A 24,571-nucleotide genomic window follows, 5' to 3' on the forward strand; every position below is an offset into this window, starting at 1 on the left:
ATGATCAGTGGAATCGAACTGAGAATTGACTTTTAGAGCTTTATAGTGAAACAACCCCTGGATCACGAGTATCCAGTCCCCCGGAGTTAGTGTCCCCCTGGCCTTGGCGGGCGTTTGCGCTCTCCGAGTGCTTTGATGTGTAGCAGCTCGTCTAACTCATTCAACTCTGAGCTTGTAAGATGGTTGGTGTATAACGCATTATTGCGATACTCGTACATTGTAACACCTTAAAAAAACACTGACAACTATAACTGGCTGAAAGAGACACGTAATAAGAGCTAAAAACTCGGCATTGCACGAGACATTTTATTTTCTTTTTTTCTTTCTTTTTTTCACTTTTCTTGGCATGGAGATAACATTGACTACCTTGCAATGAGTCATCTTCCCATAACTAATAATAGCGAGCTTAAGATCTGCGGCGCTAACGCTACGACGCAGCTATTTGATACGTTACGCGGTACCCCCTGGTACCACGTTAAACGGCACCATCTTGTGTTCGGAGCATGTATATTTACACACTGTCATCATGGAGGTCAAAATTTAGCAGTCGGCGATAATGATCCCAATGCCAATTCAGCCCTGTTATGAAGTTTTTGGATGTTATTACTACAGGTATAATAATCATACTTCTTACAACTCAAAGCGTGTAATACTGTACAATTTTAACAGCAATTCAGAATGTTATCATTTTGAACACTAATCTGCCCCATGACGGAATGTACAAAGTGCAGAGCAGCTGTCTGTGTGTGACACTGAGCTGACTGGTGTAGTGTGTGCGATAAGCACTGATAATTCACCAGTATAGATGCTGCTGAACTGCTGAGCAACAAAATTTTCACAAGATATTACTTTCATCCATTTTTTTTCCTTTTTTTTTTCGTAACACAAGGTATAATGCTTTAAAAAGTTAATAATTCAAGAAAGGCGAATTTCCATTTGGTATTCCAGGGTACCAAAAAACCGCATCATTTGACCCCAAAATGCTGTTCTGCACATGCGCGAGACAGGAAGGGGGAGGAAGGAAGAAGGCGCGTCATAAAAGCTTGAGCGTCGCAGGTCTAAAGCTCGCTATTAGCAAACCCAGCAGAAACTTAAAACGATGAATAAAGGCTCTTACACGGAGGAAAAAAAAAGAGAAAATAATAATTGAAGGACAAGTTATATCAAGTTATGACGAATGGAAACGTTTATCAATTCAGAAATACATTATGAACCATATATCCTCCAGATATCGCGAGAAAAGGAAGACCGACGGAGAAAGTTACGAAGTACAAGACAACGATCTTCAAGGTAGATACTAATTTGATAAAAGCATCCAGAAGATATGGTTAATAAAATTGTGGGTTTTTTTTTCACAGATTCTCTAATAATGTCTCTATATCAAGTGTTCAGGCGTCGTCGCGAACCTACACGGCTTGGCTCATAAGCTTGCTCTGGTATACGTCCTCGTTCTCCGGGTTGAGCGAAATGAGTTGATTGCTTGCTTCAGCCAGCTCGGCAATGGAAACCCTACCCCGCTGCCGGATGAACTTGGCCACCGCATCCAGCTCCTCCTGCGAGATATAGATAAACTTGCCGCGGTCGTCGATGACCCCCGTAAGGCGGCCCTGTTCTTGTAATTCCTGCACGCGGTTAATGGCCTCCTATACGTTGGGAGAGAGAGAGAGAAATATATACGACAGATTGTAATCCATTTGTCATATTCTCTTTCCAATGTTTTCTCTTCGGTGTTTATTTTTAACGCATGGAAAAACGAATAAACCACATATTAGTTTGGTGCGGTCTGCCTTTATGGGAAAATCCCCCTTTTATCCGCTGATTCCTAGCCCTGGGAAAACATTAACAAAAACAACAGAAGCTGAACTGAGCTCTACTTTTCCACAATCATACCTCTCTATCCATTTCAATATTTTTTTCGATACATAGGCAAACAGAAAAAAACAGCAACATTATGATGACATATGGTACACTCCTTTAATAATCGTAAATTGCATTATCATAGCTTTTCCTCCAAATGTTTGACAATCATGGGGTGGGGAAGAAAAACTGAAGAGAATACAGAGTCGCTTTAGCATTCCACTATTAGCACCATTTGCATACAGACAGGCACACAGATAAATGCATACATACATACATAAACACACGTACATACATACTCACACACAGAGACATACATTCATACAGACTCACAAACGCACTCAGGACTATCCTCTCATTGAAACCATTGTCATTACGTCACATGAACGAGTTGATTGATCATGAAGTTTAATGTTAACAGTAGTGTTCGCAATCAATGACACTACCCGCGCTTACACGCGAAGTGTATATTCTTTGGAATTCTAGTCTTTGCTTTATATGACAGCTAACATTTTGTACAGTGCTATCACAGCGAGTCCTGCCGATCGTAACAGCGCCGTGGGAAGACAAGTTCAAAAGAGGTATCAACGTACAATGTACGTGTGTTTTCACGTTTCATCATCTTCTACCTATCCTACACACCATAAATACATGTGAACATTCGAGCCTACACAATCAACTTGTTAACACTTCCTATTCTAGGACTGATTTATGTACATTTTATGAATAAATTATGTGGAAAGGTACTGCAAATGTTCCGTCTATCCCCGTTTCCTCTTGTCATAATTACTATACCATTACTTCCAGTCTCAATGTATACAAAATGTACTACCATTCATTTATTATGTCTTTTTTCTCCAATTCTGTCCTTACAAACATTACCGAAGCACAAAGGCACAATACGAGAAACAAACAAACGAACAGATTGAGAGGAGAGAGAGAGAGAGAGAGAGAGAGAGAGAGAGAGAGACAGACAGACAGACAGACAGACAGATGTATGTGTCTGAAGATACAATGTAATACATTGTACTAGCTCCTTCCTCAACATGTACAAGCCGCAGGCAATATGTATCAGTTTGTTGCACATAATATTCTGCCCGCAACCTTGAATCTTCCACGCTTGATTAGCTACAGCAATTCACAGCTGGGATACAAAGATCGCAGAAAGCGAATGATAATCTGGTCGACTTTCGCTCCCATGATCCCATCCTCCTCTCTGGGCAGTGTCTTGTCTTCTTACCCCCCCCCCCCCCCCCCCCCCCACCATCTCTATTTCATTCTCTTGTCGTGCTTATGGCTGAGCTCGGGCTCGGTTTGATCTTGGCCTACAGCTTGGACGTGAATCAAAATTTCATTATGCTTTCATTCAAATCTGATTTTAAAAAGACAAAGAAGAACACAGCAAGTAAAACCTGAATTCTTTGATAATCATGAACTCCAGAAATCTAACAACAATACATGTATGAACATCGCATCTTCTTATGACTTTTCGTGGCTACGTTCAACTAACAATTCACGTCTCCATTCTTACTCCTTTGTACCAATTCTTTTTGCGTGTTAGTCTCTCAACTTATTTTGACATTAAAGAAATATGTTGAAAAGTATAGAGAGCCAATAACATTACATGGATATCATATGACTAGGACTATCAGTGGCGGATCAAGGGAGGACCGCAACCGGCGCACTTTATTGTTTGTTGAAACAAAAGGATAGGGGTGCGTCTTTAGTTTTGTACGCGCCCCCTCTTTACGGAATTCCTGGATCCGCCCCTGACTATGACTATTGTTCCGAAGAAGTTTGTTCTCAGCTCTCAAAGTCCTTTCTCGCTCTATACATCGATTGGTATGAGGGATCTCTGGGTTTTTACACCGACATAAACATGCTTATCATTGATGTACATGTGTATATCAATTTGATTTGTATTCTTAGAAATATATGTGAAAAGACCAATAGATACCACGTAACAGCAAAAACTCGAAATGTCGCTATGGCGACTGGTATGCTTCTGCCATAATGTGTGGTTTTCCCAATATGGTTTAGAGTACATCTTGACAATTGTGAGACGACAGTTTCACATAACTGGCAGAAAATTGAAATTACATATTTGTCACTAATGTGTTATGTGTTTAATTTCCTTGAACTCAGTTTTATTTGGATGGATGGCTAAATCGTGTAAGAGAGCAGGTATTTGGGAATTTTACCATTTTCACTTGACCTTTGAACTAACTTTGCCCTTCGACCCCATGGCCCACAATTCTTCAAATAATCACTAGCTGGTAACATCAATTTTCATGACAATATTTTGTGCTGTTTTCAAAATATGGGGGGTGGGGGAGTGTGACATCTGAACATTTTCACTTGACCTTCGACCCCATGGCCATTTTTTTCCCTATACACCCAGAATCATTGTGTAGGAAAATGCATGTATACCAAAGAGTAATCCCCAAGGTATCGCATGGATGAAAAGTGCAATTTCAGAATGAAATAGTAGAAACTTAGCCTTTTAACCTGACATTTGACCCTTGACCTTTGACGATCTTTATCTGGTAATACATGTACACACTAAATTTCTCGGAAATACCCTCCGGCACTGCACAGAAATTGGGGAATTCTGAAATCTCAGAATTTGACCTCGACCTTTGATCTTGAGCATGTCGATACCCCAAAATTGATACGCACAACTTCGTCCACTCATACATGAAGGCCTACATATGCCAAGTTTCATTACGATACCTCTAACAGTTTTTGAGTTACGCTGTCCACGAAATTGATTACGGACGGGAAGATGGACGGACGGAAGACAGACGAAAACATAATGCCTCCGGCGACACTTCGTGGCGGAGGAAAAAAAACCCAACACAAAACAACCTCCCATCATTTGTCAGTTAATATAAGAAGATACGATAATCGCCCACCTTTCCCCACAGTAATGCCGCTTATCCTGGACGCATTTACATTATGTATTAATTTCAAACTCTACTCGACCTCCTGAGATAGAGTTGGATGACTTTTGGGCTTTGCTTCAGAAAGGAAAACTCATTCCGCAGCAGGACAGCTGTCTGTGTCCGGCCTACGCAACACGTTAGCTGTGAATGTAACGCACATGAATGCCACGGGTGATTTCTCTTCCCAACCCCTCCCCCCCCCCCCCCCCCAACCCTCAGTGCGCCTCCAACAACATTGAAAGCACATTTCAGAGAAAGGCTGTATCCTTTACCTCACCGTCCCAAATTTCAAAAAAGAAAAAAAAAACAGGAGTTCGTGATGTATAATGGGAAGCACTACTCACCACGCAAGTAATATACGGTACATGTATTTGACATCATGATTCTTGCGCATAAATATGGAATAAGTGGAAGGTATTGGCTTACAAGGCACATTTATTTCTTTCGCTGAGTTTCGTTTTCTGGCAGTGTTTGGTGAAAGAGGACAACGCTAATCTCATGAGCTCGTGAACTCCACATTATGTTTGTCAGTATAATACAGTAATTTACAAATCGCGAGATTGTTAGCCCTTGCAGCTTGAAGTCTTTTTCTTCAGTTTTTTTTTTTCTGAAGGGATTTACGTAGATAGATGTAATGCATTCAATAACTTAATAATTCTGTATCAACAATAAAGGAACACAAATCATGTCAGATACAATACACACATCTTACTATGATTGATATATAGAAGACATAATAGATTACGTATGTATATTTTGTACAATAACACAGAGACTTGAGAGAATAATATCCGAGGGAGAAAACATGTTTCATAAAAAAGAAAAACAAAACAAAACAAGAGCTAGTATTGAACAAAGATGAAGGAGCGACTGAACAGTATTAGTCAAAGGTCCCATGCCTGCATTCACCAAAGCTGTAGAAGTGTGTATGTTAATGATATTGTATCATAGTCAATGAACCAATATCTGCATGAGTTCACTGTTTAGTCATCTCAGAAAGGATATCTTTTACATTATGTATTTTCACCCCCACCCCCTCCTTTTTTTTTAACCCCTCGAAATTCCTCCCAATTTCCATAAATTCCATCTGGTAATTACTGATGGCGGCAAAATGTGCCACATTGTAGATCCATCAAACTGCCACATGATTTGACTACCACGAATCACAAACATTTTTTTTCCCTTTTCGTTTCACTTGCCTTTTCAAGCCTTAAGGCAGTATGTTTCTCCCTCCTCCAAATATATCCAGTTCTCATAAAGTTCCTAGAGAGGACGTTAAAGGGATCGTATAATTTTGGTTGAGACCTAACTTCAGGTTTCTAACATTTTTTTGTGAGATGATGATAACATTTTTATGAAATATGAAAGAACATAATCTATTGTAATTCCAAGAGGAATTCAACGTTTATTCGATGAAAATTGGTTTTGAAATGGCTGAGATATCCAAAACAGAGCGATCGTATAATAAAAGGTGGGATCAACCTTTTATTACGATCGCTTTGTTTTACTTTGTTTTTGGATGTCTGAGTCATTCCAAAACTGATTTTCATCAAAATAAACTAATGGGTATGGTCTACACTATGTCATAAGTGGTTTCTTGATATCTCGCAAAAAGTTAAAAACCCAGTTCTCATCTCCATCAATACTATACCATCCTAATCAGTTTTGAAACGGCCTAGTGTCAAATCCTATTAAGGACGACCTTTCCCTTAAAAGTTGAGATTTAATCATGTCGGCATATTTTTTCATTATCATTATCTAAGAGCAGTGCACATATACATGACATCTTATGTTGCCTCAGGACGAATCGATCCACTTTATCAATACAACGAAAATAAAATGCTATATCTCTCATTATTCTTTTATCAATCCTTTTTAACTGTGCGAAACGTGTTTATGCATAAATTTCTTTGGACGGCGTTCTGCGGATTAGTTGTGATTTTTGCGATCAAAATGGTGGTAAAGTTCGGTAATCCAAAGGTGTATGACAGTTAGGAAATTCAGGCGGATCTAAAAATGTCCTTTCGCGGTTGTATGGGTCTTGGCTCTCGCTGGTGGCTTAATTGGTCTCTTCCATCTGCAGTATAATCTATAATATAATTATTTACTGACGTAGTTGAAAAGTTGTAAGCATGAAGTCGATAAATTGATATTTATAATTACTTTCCACAGCAAGAAGTTCAGTCTTCCTCGAAGGTTTGATCACTGCTTTTAAAGGGTGCCGTCGGGCAAGGACATTGCCTCTGCTATTATGTACACCACTCATAAACATTTACTACATGTACACCTATTTCCATCTCAAAAGTTCCTATACCGACTCCACAAAAGGACAAGATTATGCAATCTTTCGCTGGGATGACGCTCTGTGTGACGCTCTGTATTGTACTCGCCTGACATGCCTGATGGCCGCACAGCTCGCCAAGTCGACATACTTATTATTAGTCAGATGTTATTTTGGCGCCCTTGTAGCGCTACCTTGTCATTTTGTTCGTTAATAGTCACATCTCCCTGATCATGTATATTAATGGTTGAATGAGTTTCCTTCAATAGCCATGCATTATCTGATTATTTGATGTCCATACAACAGCGGTACAGACTCTGTCTGAACTATTTTTTACACTGGTTCCGTTCCTTTTGACTTTCTTCTTCCTATATTGTCGAACAAAAGTATACCAAAAGGTGTATATATAATTTGATATCTTCTACAAACTCGTCATTAGAGTAAACGCCATGATTACGTATTATGTTACTCTTCTGCCGTTTGCTTCCGCCATTTGCTTCTGTGTATTTTTGCCTCGGAAGCCCACAGAGACACTTGATTTGTTCTTGTTATTGTGTTGTGTGTGTTCTATGTCACTCTCTGTTAATGCCTCTGTACATTCTCACTTACCTTATTCTGCTTTTTCTCGTCTCACTTTCTTCTTCTCCGCAGCGATCTTCTGCTTATCGTGATTTTGACGTCGTTTATGCTTATAGATTACCCCAGTGTTTTGCCTCTTTCTGGCGACTGGTCATTTTCTTGTGCCATCTACTTATCTACGATATCCTAGTCTTGCTGATATCGCAGACTTTTGTAATCTCGTCTTGTATCTTAAACTATGGCTAATTTTCTTAATGCTCCTTTTAATTCCGTATCGAATGATGATTTATTTGAATTGTTTAGGAACACCAGTTTAGACTCTGACCCTGTTAGCGGGCTAACCAACACACGACCCACCCTTTATGATGATTTTGTTACCGAAAGCCTGAATACAGCAGCTAGTGAATTGCCTCATGATTTTAGTAATGATCCCACTCAAAATATGTTGTGCAATTATATCACAGTGAATCAATACAAAGATATCATTCACAACTTCTCTGAGGATACGTTTTCTTTATTACACTTAAATATAAGGAGTTTAAATAAACATTTTGATGATTTAAAGTTTTTATTAGAATCTGATGAAAGTCAGTCGTTATCGGTTATCGGATTAAGTGAGACATGGTTGACTTCCAATGCAGGAAATTCTTTTGCAATCGATGGTTACGATTTATTTGTTAATAATAGGCCTGATAAGAATGGTGGGGGTGTGGCATTGTATATATCATGTTGCTTTGAAACTATTGTCCATGAAGGTATTTCTAGAATGGACAATGTTGTTGAATCTTTGTTCATAGAAATTCTCATCCCAGGATGTAGAAATCTTTTGGTAGGCATTGTATATAGACCTCCTAACTCAAACGCCAATGATTTTTTAACGTATTACTCAGATTTGGTAAATTCACATGTTTTCCGAAATAAGGATTGCTTTTTGCTCGGCGATTTTAATATTGATTTGCTGAAGTCTGAGCATGACAATATCTCTAGTGATTTTATTCACACACTTCTATCCTCATCCTTTCTCCCGCTTATCTCCAAACCCACACGTATTACAGATCGTTCTGCCACCCTCATTGACAACTTTTTTTGTAATATTTTACCCCTCCCCGATTCTTTCATAATTCTTTCAGATATGACTGATCATTTTCCAATAATGACTTATTTTACTCTTAAAACATCATCTTATATTAAACCTCTGTCACTTCCTTTGTTTAGTCGTAGAGTTTCACCCGAAAAGCTAGCTAGTTTTGATGTGGCTCTCGAGAATGCTGACTGGTCAGGAGTGTTTGGCAGCGATGATATCAATATATCTTTTCATAATTTCATGGAAATATTTAATCATCATTTAGATGATGTAATTCCAAAACAAAAAAATAGAACAGACTATAAAAAAACACCCAGATTACCTTGGATCTCAAAATCAATCCTTCGTTCAATTAATAGGAAAAATCGTTTGTATTATAAGTATAAGTTGGAAAAAACTGAGCGATCGAAAAATAGATATACATCATACAAAAATACTCTGACGATGATTTTACGTTGTGAAAAGAAAAGATATTACTTCAAGCAATTCTCGAGATATAGATTTGATATGAAAAATACTTGGAAAATTCTGAAACAGGCCATGAATGTTCCGAGTAAACACTCTGACATTGATAAAATTAAAGTGAATGATGAAGTGATTAATGATTCTCTTCATATTGCAAATATTTTCAATTCCTATTTTTCAAAAATAGGTGAAAATTATGCTCAAACTATTCCTGCAACACAAACTCATTTTACTGAATTTTTAGGTCAGCGCAACTCTGATTCCATATTTTTGACACCAACTAATAGATTTGAAATTATTGATATAGTTTCCTGTTTTGAGAACAAACGAAGTTCTGGTTATGATGAGATAGATAACTTCATACTTACGGGTGTTATTTCCTCGATTGCTGATCCACTTGTTCATATATTTAATTTGTCAATCCTCAACGGTGTGTTTCCGGATAAAATGAAATTGGCTAAAGTAATACCAATATTTAAGAAAGGTGATAAACTTGAAGTCAGTAATTACCGCCCAATTTCATTATTGTCTTCACTTTCTAAGGTTTTAGAAAAACTTATTTATAAGAGAATGAGCAATTTTTTGAAGGTACATGAAGTTTTTACGAACTATCAGTTTGGTTTTCGTGAGAAACATAGTACTTCGCATGCTCTTTTATATTTCGTTGATAGAGTAGTTCATGCCATCGATAATCACTCTCATTTAGTTAGTATTTTCTTGGACTTCTCCAAGGCCTTCGACACCATCAATCATGACATTTTACTTTATAAATTATCGCATTATGGAGTACGTGGGAAGGCCTTGGAGTGGTTCAAGAGTTATTTGTTTGATAGAAAACAATTTGTTACAATTAAAAACAATGATTCAGTTATCAGAGAAGTCAAATGTGGCGTCCCACAGGGAAGTCTTTTAGGGCCGTTATTGTTCATTATTTATATCAATGATTTTTGTCGTGTATCTGATGATCTCTCTTTTATTCATTTTGCAGATGATACTAACGTATTTTTTGCCCATAATGATATTGATTTTCTTGTTCACAAAATCAACATTGAATTGAATAAAGTGACAAATTGGGTCAGAGCTAATAAGTTATCACTTAATGCTCAAAAAACGAAATATATGATTTTCAGCAATACTGTTGATAGTTTAAACACTAATATAGTTTTAGATGATTCTCATCTACAAAGAGTATCAAATATTAAATTCTTGGGGGTCATTGTAGATGATAAACTTTCCTGGAAATCACATGTTGATAATATTTGTAATATGATATCGCGTAATACAGGTGTTATTAATAGATTGAAATTTCATATTCCTCAAAAAACATTACTTATGTTATATTCGTCGTTAATATTGCCTCATTTGAATTATGGAGTTTTAGTATGGGGCAACACGCATCAGAATTTACTTGAAAGAGTGTCCCTCTTGCAAAAGAAAGCCCTCCGCATTATCTGCCATTCCCCTGTACGTTCTCATACAAACACGTTGTTTACCTCCAATAAGCTCTTAAAAATTAAAGATTTATTTTTGTATAACTTAGGCCAATTTATGTATAAGTATTGTAACAATTTGCTTCCGTCTATTTTTAATTCCATGTTCCTAAAAAACCAATCATTTCATGAATATCCCACTAGGCGTTCCAATGAATTTCACTTACCCCTCTTACGCACGATTCTTGCTAAAAATACACTTATTTATATCGGCCCAAATTATTGGAATTCTCTTAATCATGATATAAAAAACGCCCCATCCATACATTCTTTCAAAAGGAGACTGAAGTCCTTTCTATTGCAGTCGTATGACTTTCCAGGACTCAACTAGCCATTTGGCCTTCTTTCTCACATACAGACTTACTTTTTCCTCTTTGAAGAATAAATTCTAATCTTTTGGATGTCTGCTGCTATCTACGCTTTCACCAAAAGAGTCAAAGACATGAATGTCTGTCTTATTCCTGTTCTCACGTCCCTTCATTTCCTTGCTTTTCTCCTTTCAGACTCTACAATCACTTTTTTCCCCTCCACAACTATTTTCTGTATCCCTTGATACACTTCTGTCGGAGATCGCTGTCTCTGTTGTGCATTTTCGTTTGCTATTTTGTCTTCTATTTGTTCATCGTTTCCATTCCGTTTTGTCCCGTACAGCCTTTTCTTCAGTACTTGTTTTGCTGTCTAGTCTTGTTTCATGTTTTTTCGTGTCTGTTAGTCTTGTCCATCCCGTTTTGTCCCGTACAGCCTTTTCTCCAGCAGTTGTTTTGTTGTCTAGTCTTGTCCTATGTTGTTCACGTCTGTAATAGTAAGTGTATTTATCTGTGATTCTAGTTCTCAGTGGGCTTCCAGGCTTCTTCCTCTTTTTTTTCCTCTCCTATAGCATTTATAATGCTTTAATTAATTTTTCCATTGATGTTATTATTCCAGAGGGGCCCACATTCTACAAGCTCTGTCTTTTTAGTGGGTCTCTCCATTTTTCGCACTTTAAGCAAAGTTATACATGTACTATATTTCGATCACTTCTGGTTTTTTTTTTTACTACAATGTATAATTACTATGTGGTCCTCCTCAATTGTTTTATATTCTTTTCGATACATAATGTTCTGTTTACCTTATTCTCTGTTGTCAAAAGAAGTGTAACTTATATGTTTTGTCGAAAAATGAAATAAACTTTGAATTGAATTGAATGATACTTATCGCTCGACGCAATCGACGTAACATCAAGTGATATATCGCTGGCCCCTTCATGTACCCAGTTTACTTACAACCACCACGAATGTATGCGTGATAATACACATGACAGCGACTGCATTTCGGGGCATTACTGATATTATTGCCCCGCTCGAGGGATCTCGACTCCATGCTACGACCCGAGGAGCTTGCTCCAAGGGTCATAGCAAGGATATGAGATCCCTATCCCGAGGGGCAGTAATATCAACAATGCCAGGAATACAGCAATCTATATCAGTCTTTTTAAGATACCGAATAGAATCAAATGAAAATTTTCTTGTTTCATCACGACCGGGCTAGCCAGTTCACCTATCTGGTGCTGCCACAAACGTTAGAATTGTGATCGCATCGGTCACCTCTCGCGCTATGGAAGCCAAGTGTTTACGAACGAACGCTATGATGTGGCGCCAGAAAAAGTTATCCCCTCCGTATCACACACCATAAATCATTTTCCTGTTTTGTACCGTCAATGCACTTACACACTTATAGTCCAATTTACAGAAAATAAATATACTACGGGATGTGTTTCTCGAGTATACATACATATACATTATATAGCTTGTACTTCTCGATATTAGGCCTATATACGTGAAGTAAGGGTATCAACTGCATACCTTCATTTAAAACAAAATCAGATTATCACAAAATGAGGTATAACTGAATCTTTCTATCAATAAATATTTCAAATGTGATCTGACTAGGAAGAAAAATGGGGATTGATTAACAAAAATCAACTAAAAATCTAGTCAGCTTAGATAATTGCTTAACATAAAAAAAAAATTGTGTGAAAGGTTCCTCACAAGTACTACTAAAGTATTTCATGTTGACCCCGATCAAATTCCATGTAAAGGGGAAAGAAAATGACTGTAATCATTGCAGCAGCTACTATGAAAGTAATCCCTTTTTCTTTTATTTGTCAGATCTTATTGAATACCATGACATATCTCCATGTTCCCAAGGGGGCATATAAAATGTGTATTACTCTACCTTTACATGCACTTATGGATTACTGGGTGCTTCTCAAAGTACTTGCCCCATCAGACAAGTATGCAAAATGCATCTTGACAGTACCCAACATCCAGTGGGCAGTTACCATGGCAACGCCCCAACTCTCCCCGCACCACTGCTTGGGGCGACAGCCTGTCTTGGGTGTACGGTCGGGGTGGCTGGTCGGGGTGGCTCGTACAAAAGCACAGACAGGGCTTGATATCGTTTTGATTGCCTGACCCACATCAACTTTCTTTTTTTTTTACTCATATATACAGAAAAATTACAAAATATTGGAGGTCAACCCCGAATCCCCCCTCCCCCCCCCCCCCCCCCCCCCCCCCCCCCAATATCCCCCACCACAAACTCATCCATTCCCCTGGTTACAAGAGACACAGACTCTGAAAGCAGGGAAATGATACACGTGGCTTGTTATGCAGCCAATGGTAATTATTTGAGTGGGTGTCGTGATCAAGAAGAGATTTCTGTTCCTCACACACAAGTGGACCCTGTCCTCACTGCTCTTCTCGATGTTGCGGCAACGTCTCCTCCTGTTAAAATCAGTTTACCCAACTTTCTGTGCAATATTGCCCTCCTCCGCATTGCCCCGGGCCATTTCATGTTTTTCATTCTGCGTCTCCAACCAGGAACCCAACTAAACAAGAAGTCACTGAACATAATCCTCCTTCTCACTATCTCTCTCTTTCCTTAATCGATTTCTTTCTAAATTGTATGTTTGGCCCTTCATTTTCCATCACTTCTCTTCTTGTAGCTCATTTTTGTATTTACCCTCTCTCTGTTTTACATATATATATATATATATATATATATATATATATATATATCAAGAGTATCGGTCAAAGACCTTTATCAAAGTAAGTCTGAACATAAAGAAATAGATGCAAGAAACTAAGGAGACGCATAAGTTGCCAAGATACAAATAATAACAACAAAAAGCAAGCTGGACGCATTATATAGGCGCTAGGGAGTGACACCATAAAAGAAAATAAGAATTGATGCGTAATTTAGTTTTTATATGACTGCTTTTACTCTTGATATCTCAGTATTTATTACACACCGACGCAGAACTTTCATATTTTGATATAATATATATATATATATATATATATATATATATATATATATATATATATATAAATTACACTCCTTGCCCCAAAAAGGATCATGCGCTTAAAGGGTTGAAGGGTTGGTCCGTCGGGTAATCGAGCTTGGGTCTGCCTGAACCGCTATGACGTCTCCGTGGCCGAGCGGTTTAAAGCATTGGGGTTCCACGCCAAAGACCCGGGTTCAATTCCTGGCGCAGACCAACTTTTCAACTCTTGCACTTTTCCAAAAAGGAGGAACAGTGAGAGGAATAATGATGTCAAAGCTACGCACTGTTTTCTCCTTCCTTTCTCATATCTCACAAAATAATGATAATAATAATAATAATAATAATAATAATAATAATAATAATAATAACAATAATATATCTAAGCCATTTCAAAACCAATTTTGATCAAATAAACATTGAATTCCTTTAGGAATTACATGCCCTTTCATATTTCATGAAAGATTTCACATTATCTCATTAAAAAATGTAGAAACCTGAAGCCAGGTCTCAATCAAAACTATACCATCCCTTTAAAACTTATGTAAAGTACAGTAGAGTACTATACTTGAGTATATACTCAATTTGGTGTTTATCAGAAGGAAAGAGAGAAGAGATTTACTCTACAAATCACACATAAGTACGTATGTACAAAAGTGTATCCTTGATAGTAATGGAATCGGAACACTTAAAAAAAAAAATAGAGATTTGAAAGGTTAACAGTATACATTTGCACCAAAGCTCCTCTCAACATAACTGGTGTTGGCTTAGCATGTGCTAAAAGTCAAAGCCTAGAGTGGGAGGAGGATTAGCAGCCAGAAACAGCATTTTCTTGAAGTTCATTCAACTTTCTTTCTTCTCAAATGCTGGTGACTTCTTTCATATAAAAGGCTCTCTTCAGAATATCTTATCATACGATATTACTTTGAAATTGCTTCTTGAGATGTTATTGTACTATGATCAGCTTTGTGAAAGTAAGATTTGCTACTATGCTCTGGTAAGAGATCCTTCCTTTCAAGTTGGCTTTAAAGAGATGTCACATCTAGCAGCGGACAAAAGCAATACCCTTTAACTGTACAGATATCTGTACATATACATACACACACACACACACACACACACACAAAATGGTCCCTGCACCTGTACCCATTATGGTGATAGGGCATTTTCTGTCATTTCCCCATCTCTTTGGAACAAACTCCCTCTCTATATTCATAATACTGAAAGTGTTGATAAGTTCAAATCATTGCTGAAAACTTATCTATAACTATACTCAATCCAATTTTGTTGTGTTGTTGTTGTTGTTGTTGTTGTATCATATGTACATAATGCTGTATCTTACTTGAATTTTTTTTCCCCCGGAATAATGCACTTGGAAACATCGGTTTTAAGTGCTATATGGTAAGTGTTATTCATTATCATTATCATTAAAAAAGAAACACACATGTATATACAAACAGCTCAGCATATCAAAGTGATGTGCACAGGTGTTCCACATACAGCAGCACCATTCCATGCTTTTCACATCAACATACATGTAGCAGACTTCATTACTTACTGTTCTCTTTAATAAGGGTTCTTTCATCATTATCACTCAAACCTTTGCATTCTTCTTTAACAGTGTCATCTTTTTCTTTTTCACAATCACACTGATCAATGCTTACATAGACAAGCAAAAACATAATTTTCACATAGCTATAGTTTGTTTTGTTTATTTGCTTCCACGCATTGTCCTTTTTTTTTTAAAGGAAACACTTACAAGTCAGAATTATTTGTGCTATGTACATTTATCCTACAATATTTTTTCTAGTTGAGCTTTGGTCATATAGATCCTCCTGATGAAGACTACCCTGAAATGCCTCTTCGTACTGCTCTCTTCTGAAGAAGCAGTTTGTTCCTCTTACTTCACACATGAAGCCAGGTCTGCAATATCAGATTTGCGCTCCCTCCATCTTAGAACATTAAACAACAGCGCCCTCTGTAGTTCAGGGTGTGCACAGACCATGGCTGAGAAGAGTGGGACTGGTTCTGATTAAAGGGATGGTGCAGTTTCGGTTGAGATGGGGTTTGAGGTTTCAAAGGTTTTTTGTTGATGATTTTTTTTTTTTTTTTTTTGATAATGAGAAACCTCTTATGAAATATGAAAGAGCATATAACTCAAAGGGGAATTCAAAGTTTATCTGATGAAAATTGGTTTTGAAATGGCTGAGATACCCAAAACAAAGCAATCCTAATTAAAGGAGGGACCCACCTTTTATTAGGATCGCTTTGCTTTATACTTTGTTTTTTGGATATCTCAGCCGTTTCAGAACCAATTTTCATCAAATAAACTTTGAATTCCTCCATAATTGCAGACTTCTTAACATTTCATAAAGGGGTTTCTGAATATCTCGCAAAAAAAGTTAAATGCTAAATTCTCACCTCAACCAATATTATATAATCATTAGCCTTTCATCACACCTAATAAACTTGAACTTGCTAACAGCAGCAGGGTTAGCATTATGATGGAGGAACAGGTGAGGCACTGTGGGGGGGGGGGGGGGGGGGAGGAGGGGGAATTCTACACAGCACGTACATTTTGCCTTAAAATACTTTTTTTCCCCTATGTGACTCAAACTTTCACTCCGAGGCATCGTCTCTGGTGTTAGGTTTCGGCCTTACATGGGATGATGTGACATCCATATCAACAACTTATATGATGTCTTTGCTGACGTCACACTTCTCTGACATAGACTTTTCGATGACATCACTGGCACGAACATACATTGCACACATAAACCGGATCACACACGTACAGCATTCATACTTCTAGGCACACACACATTTACACACGCACTCTACCTCCATTAACCCGTTGAGGACGAGTCCCATGTATACTCGGGGAGGGGTCCATGGGAAATGCGTGTTGCAGCAAAATTAGCCTGTCCTCAACGGGTTAAAGGGATGGTACAGTATTGGTGGAGATGAGAATTGGGCTTTTAACTTTTTGCAAGATACCAAGAGAACACTTATGATATCGTACAGAGCATACCATTTTAAGAGGAATTCAAAGTTTATTTGATGAAAATCGAGTTTGGAACGATTGAAACATCCACAAACAAAGTAAAACAAAGTGATCATAATAAAGTGTGGGTCCCACACTTTATTAGAATCGCTCTTTTTTTGATATCTCAGCCATTTCAAAACCAATCTTCATCAAATAAACGTTGAATTCCTCACAGAATCACATGCTCTTTCATATTTCATAAGAGGTTTCTCATTACTTCACCAAAAAATGTCAGAAACCTGAAATTAGGTCTCAACCAAAACTGTACGATCCCTTTAAGTGACTGTATAATAGAGGAATCCAATCAAATGGATGTAATGACACATCCTGGCATACTGAATTATTACCATGAAATCAATCAAGACTAACTGTCTAATAGATTAACAAAAATCATTAAAAAAAAAGATATTGACCAAAAGATTGACCAGAAAAATTAATTATAACCACTGATGCTTTAATAGCCCTACTCAATGATTCTGAAATCTGAATGTTGCATTGCATAATCCATCCTGAACTATATAGTCCATCTTGAATAATTTATAGTCAAAAGTGCACTCAGACTGGGGGTCTTGAGGGACCTAGAACCTAGAATCTTCCTATCACATCTCATCACATTCATCCCTGAATAAGAAAGTGCTGTCGACAACAAAACTTGTCTTACCTGTGTCCTAATGTTGAACTGAGCTCCTAAGTCCTCTAATAGCACAACCTTCATGTTCTTGATGTAGCTGATAAACTCTTCTAGTAGCGATTGGGACTACAGCATAAAGAACAAAAGTGACAAGAGATTTAAACTGTCCTATCTAACACTGATGTGATATGCTACAGTACAGATTTAAACTGTCACACCTAACACTCACTGTAATCTGTCAGTTGAAGCCCCTAAGGACGGTTATTAAGTCCATAAACTTTTTGCTTCCTTCAAGTTCTCGCTTGGCAATATGTCAGGTTTTATCGATGCCCATTAAGGTAGATATAGTGACTGTACTGTCATCACTTTGGGGGAATTTGTGTAATAATTCTCGGCTAAAAATACATTTGTAATAGCATCACATGAGTCAGAAGCATTCAGAGTGTATCCTTACAGGGGATTCAAGACCAATTATGAGTTATTGTGAAAAAAGAAGGAATATAATCGCACGAGCACAGTAGTGAAAATTTGATCAAAATTTGGGGAAAATAGGCATTTATGAAATTGTGAAGATTTTTAAATTCTTATAACGTCCTTTTTAATCAATTTTGATCAAAGTTCACTGTTGTGCTTGGAAATTGATTTTTTTTTTTTAGGCCCACCTTTAACTGGCTAAGAACTTTCATTCAACTTTGCCAAATTCATGCATATTCACAGTGCCATATCCAAGTACTATGTAAATCTGTGTTCATAAAAATCTGAAAATAATCGCAAAGCATCTTAGTACTTTTTGAACTGGACAGATTACATTATATGCATAGATAAGTCCCGCAATCACTGTATGATTCTTACTTGTAGAATATTAGTTTGTTAAGTGCTGTGATACATCTCTGTTGTTTGTAAGGGCATTATATAAGTTCCAATATTTTATTGCATTGTATTATATTATATTATATCATATCATATCATATCATATCATATCATCATATCATATCATATCATATATCATATCATATCATATCATATCATATCATATCATATCATATCATATCATATCATATCATATTATATTATATTTATATATCATATCATATTATATTATATTATATTATATTATATTATATCATATTATAACATATTATATTATATCATATTATAACATATCATATATCATAATTATATCACATCATATCATATCATATCGTATCATATCATATTGTATTACATTACATTATATTGTATGATATATTTTATTTTGTTTTATTTTATTTCATTTCTGTGTACCACTTCAACCTCCTGTGCATAAGTTGAACATGAATACATTCTTTTTTTCAAAAATTTTTTAATTTGTGTCACCAGACACTTTTCCCCATTACTTTCCAGAGGATAGAGGATCATGCATTGATTTTCAAGGATGATTTCAGATGCCATTCCTCCCCCCCCCCCCCCCCGCAAAACACAAAATTATCAATCTTTTGTTGTGCAGAAAATCATATTACACTATAACGATGTAAATGATGCAAGCTGCTCTCACCTCATGTTCAGACAGCACCTGAGTATGGCCTTCCTCCTCAACCACAAAACTCTCTTTCAGCTTGAGGTATTCCTCATGCTCTCTCTTCTCCTGCTCTTCTTTCTTCAACCGCTCTTCTTCTTCCTGCAGAATACAGAGCATGGGAAGCAAAGGACACACATTAATGAAGATGAGATAAAAGTGACCTTGATTTAAGTTAGAGAAGCAGAAAAATAGTAAAGTAGAAGTCAAAATGGCAGTAGCTGTAGTAGTAGCAGTAGTGGTAACAGTAGCAGTAAAGTAGTATTACTGATAAAAAACAGTACAACAGAAAAAAACATGATAATCATGACTATAAGATGGTAATTATAAGAACAGGAGAGCAAAGGAAAAAATTACAAGAACAGTGGAAAGAATGACAGCAGTAATTATGGTAGCAATGGTAAGACAAATGACCTCTACTGAGTATACAATTATATTTGTAATGCATTACAAGACTGGCTGGAAGACAATCAATCTATCACATCATCTATAGCAGACATTGAAACATAAGTCTCCTGTACACATTATCAGTGCAGTGTATCACAAATAACTTGCAGCAGACATTAAAACATGCTGGGTGTGTTTTGTTGCTGTTTTTTGTACAGCCAAAAAATGAACAAAGTCAAGAAATGATATTTATCAATGACATAAGAATTATAAAAAAAAAAAACACTTTCATTTCTAGTTTCTTTTGCTCTCAGTTGCAAGACTGGTTGCCTATTGGCTCTATAATTTTACCACACAAAAACTCTGTGAGAAAGAGTAGCAACTGGCATGCTGGCAGATATAGCTCAACCTAAAGTCTGTGGTAGCAAAGCATAATCCACAGTGATTATCTGCATTGCTTCAATAGACATGAGGCCTCTTGGCATTTTAGAGAATGAAAGGGCTAACAGCTAGAATGTTCTTTTGAGCACACCAGAGGGCGCTCTTACATCTACATAATGTACTCTTCTTGTGCAGGGCATGGAATAGTGTGCATCACACTGTATCTTGCCACCAGCAAACACTTACCCTCTTAGCTTCCTCTTCCTTATCCTTCTCAGCCTCTTTTTTCCTCTGCTCTTCCATCATCTCCCGCCTTGCTCTGCTTTCTTCTCTCTCTTGCAGCATCAGCTATGCATGTCAAGGAATGGAAAAGACAAGTTAATGGTTAATCATACATAACGGTTCATCTCTTTGAGGTCAAATCTTGTTAAAGCATATCAGTCTTCTCAGAATAGGACTGTAATGACGTCTACCATCATCAGCTTCATACAATTTTGCAATAAAGAATCCATCTTACCTATGACTGCACTTCTATCAGTCCCTCTAAAATATGTGTCAGGGGCAATGGAACTTGGGGGTGGGGGGTGGGGGTAGAGCTCTCTGCCAATCCATACTTTCAGCTCTCACCAAAAACATAACAAGACACACAAACCCACGAATTTCAAAGGTTTTGCCCCCTAAGAAAGTATTGGCTTTTGACCTGACCAACCACGAGCACTAGAACTTGCAAGAGTACAGGGGAGGGGTTGGATAGAAATTCTGCAATGATTCCTACACATCTTCACACTTTTCATGTGATGATTACCTTCAACAAAACAATGAGGGTGATCAGTTCACCTATGATAGCAACACCATCAGCTGATTAGTCCCACACACTTTCTTTGGTCTATTACAAGGAGTACAGGTATACCATGTGGTACAACACTGAAATAGTCTGTTGGCCATTCTGACAAGGGCAGTATACAGGATACTGAGAATGAATCTGGCATACCAGAGTGGATACGCTGAAGGTAAAATGTGTAGTGTTTACTTCAATAATCCTTCCCCCTGCAAAAATACAAAAACAAACAAACAAATAAATCATGACCAAATTTTCCCTATCAACTATCATCCTTACAACCCTATTTGCTGCCATTAATTTCCTTGATTTAAGAACTGATTACACCAAAAAATATTGTCAATTTCATGACACACTCTTATTGCACAACCACAAAACTCAACCAGAGAGACATAAAGAATATTTACTACCTCACGCTCTCTCTGCCTCTCTGCTTTCATTTCCAACTTTCTTGCTTTCTTTGCACCAATCTTCTTTCCTGAATCCCTGTTCTCTTGTGATTCATCATCATCCTGCATCCATTCCTCTGAAAGAAAAATTACAAAGAGAATAAATACTAGTATGACAAAAATATCCAACATTTCTCCTACCTTATTATAATCCCTGTCTACATGAAAACAGTGGGTGATTTCAAGTTCGGTGCTAGTGCTAGTGCTAGTGCTAGCCCCCAAATAACAGCGTTAAATCGAGCTCCAACACCGACGGTCAGATTAACGAGGCGATACCGATCAAAATTATCGATCACCAGCACTAGGTGTTGGAATCGCAGCACCGCGAGCTCCGCGGGAATTGCGCGACGAAAAAAGTGATGGCGTGTCATTACAGTCAAATACTAAAAAATGTAGCTAAAATTGCTTAGTTTTAGACATATAGTGAGGAAGATGGATTAAAATGCCACAAATTTCATCACTTCTTTAAAACACAATTATCCTTATTTTGCTCTTAGGCTCAGATTTATAGAGCCATGTCGAGAGTGTTCGTGTACGTTACGTGGGCGACCACTGCATTAGCATAGACTTTGCACGTAAAACGTGCATCTATTACGGACGTGAATAAGAGTCTCGCACTGGCAACGCTAACACCAGCACCGAACTTGAAATGACGAAAATGTTAATCCCTAGGGGCTAGTGTTGGTCAATGGCGAAAAAGCACGTAAATCACTAACACAAACGGCGGAGCTCGGTTCAGCAGACGACATTCAACACCGAGCCCAGCACCAGCAACCGGAAATACGTCATAATTTTGAGGTCAAATCCCAACACCGACGTGATTTCAAGTTCGGTTTTATCGCCGGTGCTAGTGCTGAGATAGCACTAGCACTAGCACTAGCACCGAACTTGAAATCACCCATTGAATAGTATATGACAGTTGTTACTATTGGCATAGAGTTGTAAAGGGAGTAAGTACATTACATGCAAGAGAAATGCAGCTGAGTGAGTTTCTACAGAAGGTTCAAATACTATTTAATAAAATAAGTGAATACTGTTTTCCTCACTGTGGGCCACCTACAAAACATTTCTGCTATAAAAGTTAACATTTTTTTTTTTCAAATTCATAACTTCCTTAACCCATTGAGGATGGACTGATTTTGCTATAACACGCATTTCTCACAGACACCTGCCCCAGTATTCTTGGGACTTGTCTTCAACGGATTAATCTTCATCCCAATGTGATCAAATGTTCACTGTTGTGCATGTCTGATTTTACTCTTTCTTTTCAGACTAATCTTTCATCCGATCTGGAATTCCCCTTTAAGAATCTTGAAGGGAAAGGGTAGATGGACAATTAGGGGACACATTTCTCTGAGACACAGCTTCCGATGTACTCACCTATATCTTCCTCACTCTCCTCCTCCTGTCTAGCCTGCTGCATCCTCTCTCTCACTCCTCTCCTCTGCCTCCCCCGGACCGGAGGTCCATCATCTCTGGCCCGGGCAGCCACTGGGCGTGGTCTCCTTGGTTTATCTGCTGTATCTGTAAATACAAACAATATATATAATCTATCCATGAACCAGTTCACTAAACACTAATCATATGGCTTTCAAAAGCATTGTTGCTTTCAGTTTCTTCACAGTTGTGTTGTATGCAAAACTAAATTTTGGGTGAGCATTGTTCAAGTGGTCAATGCTATTGGAATTGTTTTTCATAGGCTGTGGCTAGACTTTACTATGCACAAAAAAGAACCAACTTTACCTCCCACATAAGGGCATATAAAGTGAAATCCTGGTGAAGTGGTCAAACACTTACAAAACTGGCCGACATCTGCAATAATCTTCAGAACCTAAGGGGGCAGATTACTCTCAAAGAAGAAGAAATACGTAGAAAAAGAGATCACTGTACGGTTTTTCATGGTTGGAGGCGGAGATCCCGGCATCCCTGTGTTGACTGTCACTCAGTGTTCTTCATGGTAAGTGTTTTGTTTTGCTTTGTTTTTGCTTTTGAACGGGAAAACAGGCAGTCTATTAAAATGATGAGCTTGCACTGGTGTACAGTAAAAAATGTCACTTTTGTTTGTCACAGAGAATTCTGCGCATACAGTAAATTTTACGAGTCAGCAATCTGAGCCTGGGATATGAATCTGCGGTATTTTCTGCCTCGAGTGGAAAGAAATTAAATTGGCTTAAAATAAAATTAAGGTGAAATTGAGGGATATTTTCTAAGAATAGTAAGATACGAGGTAATTATTCCAAAAGCGGTCGATGAGTAGGCTAGTACATTGTACGTCAGGTCCAACTATTATAGGCCTAACGTTTAATAGAACCACATTAACCGCACCAGCGACCCCAACACGTACCGTGTTACTACTAACGTTAGTTAGCGCCCCGCGCCTGGCCGGTATAGCCAGGTTCGCTTCGGTTAGAACCACACTCACAGCGCAGCACAGGCATCTCTTCACACATGATAACCCAGCATGCTTTTGAACATATGGGACTGGTAAAGCCATGCAGACCTACATTTCTCTGCATACTTACCCTTTTTCTGTCTGATGAAAAACAGCAAGACGGCGGCTACAACCGCAACAGCAGAACATATACATGCTATCAGAAGATTTGTGTCTACCAAAGACATAGTGCGCGTCAGTATGCCACAGAATAGCAAAGGAACGTTCACCACAGTTCCAGATGGCAAAACTTCCGAGTATGAAAATGAAGTTATCGAACTATCAGTAGTGCGTAGCTACTAAGGTACCTTTAGTACGCAAATAAAATGCGACTTTTCTCATGAGTGGCCTTCGCGCACTGTTTACTCGTCGCAGTGATCAAGTACAATTTCGACTCTTACGACTAAAATATTCAACAGTAGAGGCTGTCATGCATCTGTATGACATTATCATCTATGGCAAATGTTCACGTCTTTATAGAAGCCCCCGTAGAAGTAGAATCATTATCATGGGGAGGGGGCAAATCCCCAGCTGTGTACAATGGCTACAAGGGGTAACCGATACCAATACGCTTTTTATTGTTTGGTTTGATGTCTTTGCTCTTCTGATCTTCCAGGTGCCTATCTTTTGATTGTTCTACTCTCTCTCCCTTTCTATCCTCCACTTTCTCTCCATCTCTTATCTATCTCTCATCTATCATATCTATCTATCTATCTATCTATCTATATCCATCCATCTGTCTGTCTATCTATCTATTATCTATCTATCAATCAATCAATCAATCTATCTATCTATCTATCTATCTATCTATCTATCTATCTATATCT

At 37.8% G+C, this 24,571-nt stretch overlaps 1 protein-coding gene across 1 annotated transcript; it reads right to left on the minus strand.

Moving 5' to 3' along the window:
• Positions 1-319: 319 nt before the first annotated feature.
• Positions 320-23,968, minus strand: LOC139735266 (DDRGK domain-containing protein 1-like). Its single transcript, XM_071646022.1, has 7 exons — positions 23,836-23,968; positions 22,694-22,837; positions 21,275-21,390; positions 20,273-20,374; positions 19,238-19,360; positions 17,734-17,829; positions 320-1,643 (listed from the first exon to the last, which is right to left on the minus strand). Exons 1-7 carry the CDS (start codon positions 23,930-23,932, stop codon positions 1,407-1,409), a joined length of 915 nt encoding a protein of 304 aa, XP_071502123.1. The 5' UTR covers positions 23,933-23,968; the 3' UTR covers positions 320-1,406.
• Between the last annotated feature and the right edge of the window lie 603 nt (positions 23,969-24,571).

Source organism: Diadema antillarum, unplaced genomic scaffold (genome assembly GCF_040938485.1).
Source record: "Diadema antillarum isolate AM-2024a unplaced genomic scaffold, OU_Dant_1.0 seq00000569_RagTag, whole genome shotgun sequence".
Taxonomy (NCBI): Eukaryota; Metazoa; Echinodermata; class Echinoidea; order Diadematoida; family Diadematidae; genus Diadema; species Diadema antillarum.

What these genes read in the sequence shown, in the direction of transcription:
- LOC139735266 (XM_071646022.1), bottom strand. Translation starts at nt 23,932, where the DNA reads ATGTCTTTGGTAGACACAAATCTTCTGATAGCATGTATATGTTCTGCT. An exon ending in TTTCATCAGACAGAAAAAGG is followed by an intron (nt 22,838 to 23,835) that starts GTAAGTATGCAG and finishes TTGTATTTACAG; the next exon opens with ATACAGCAGATAAACCAAGG. An exon ending in AGTTCAACATTAGGACACAG is followed by an intron (nt 1,644 to 17,733) that starts GTAAGACAAGTT and finishes CCCAACGTATAG; the next exon opens with GAGGCCATTAACCGCGTGCA.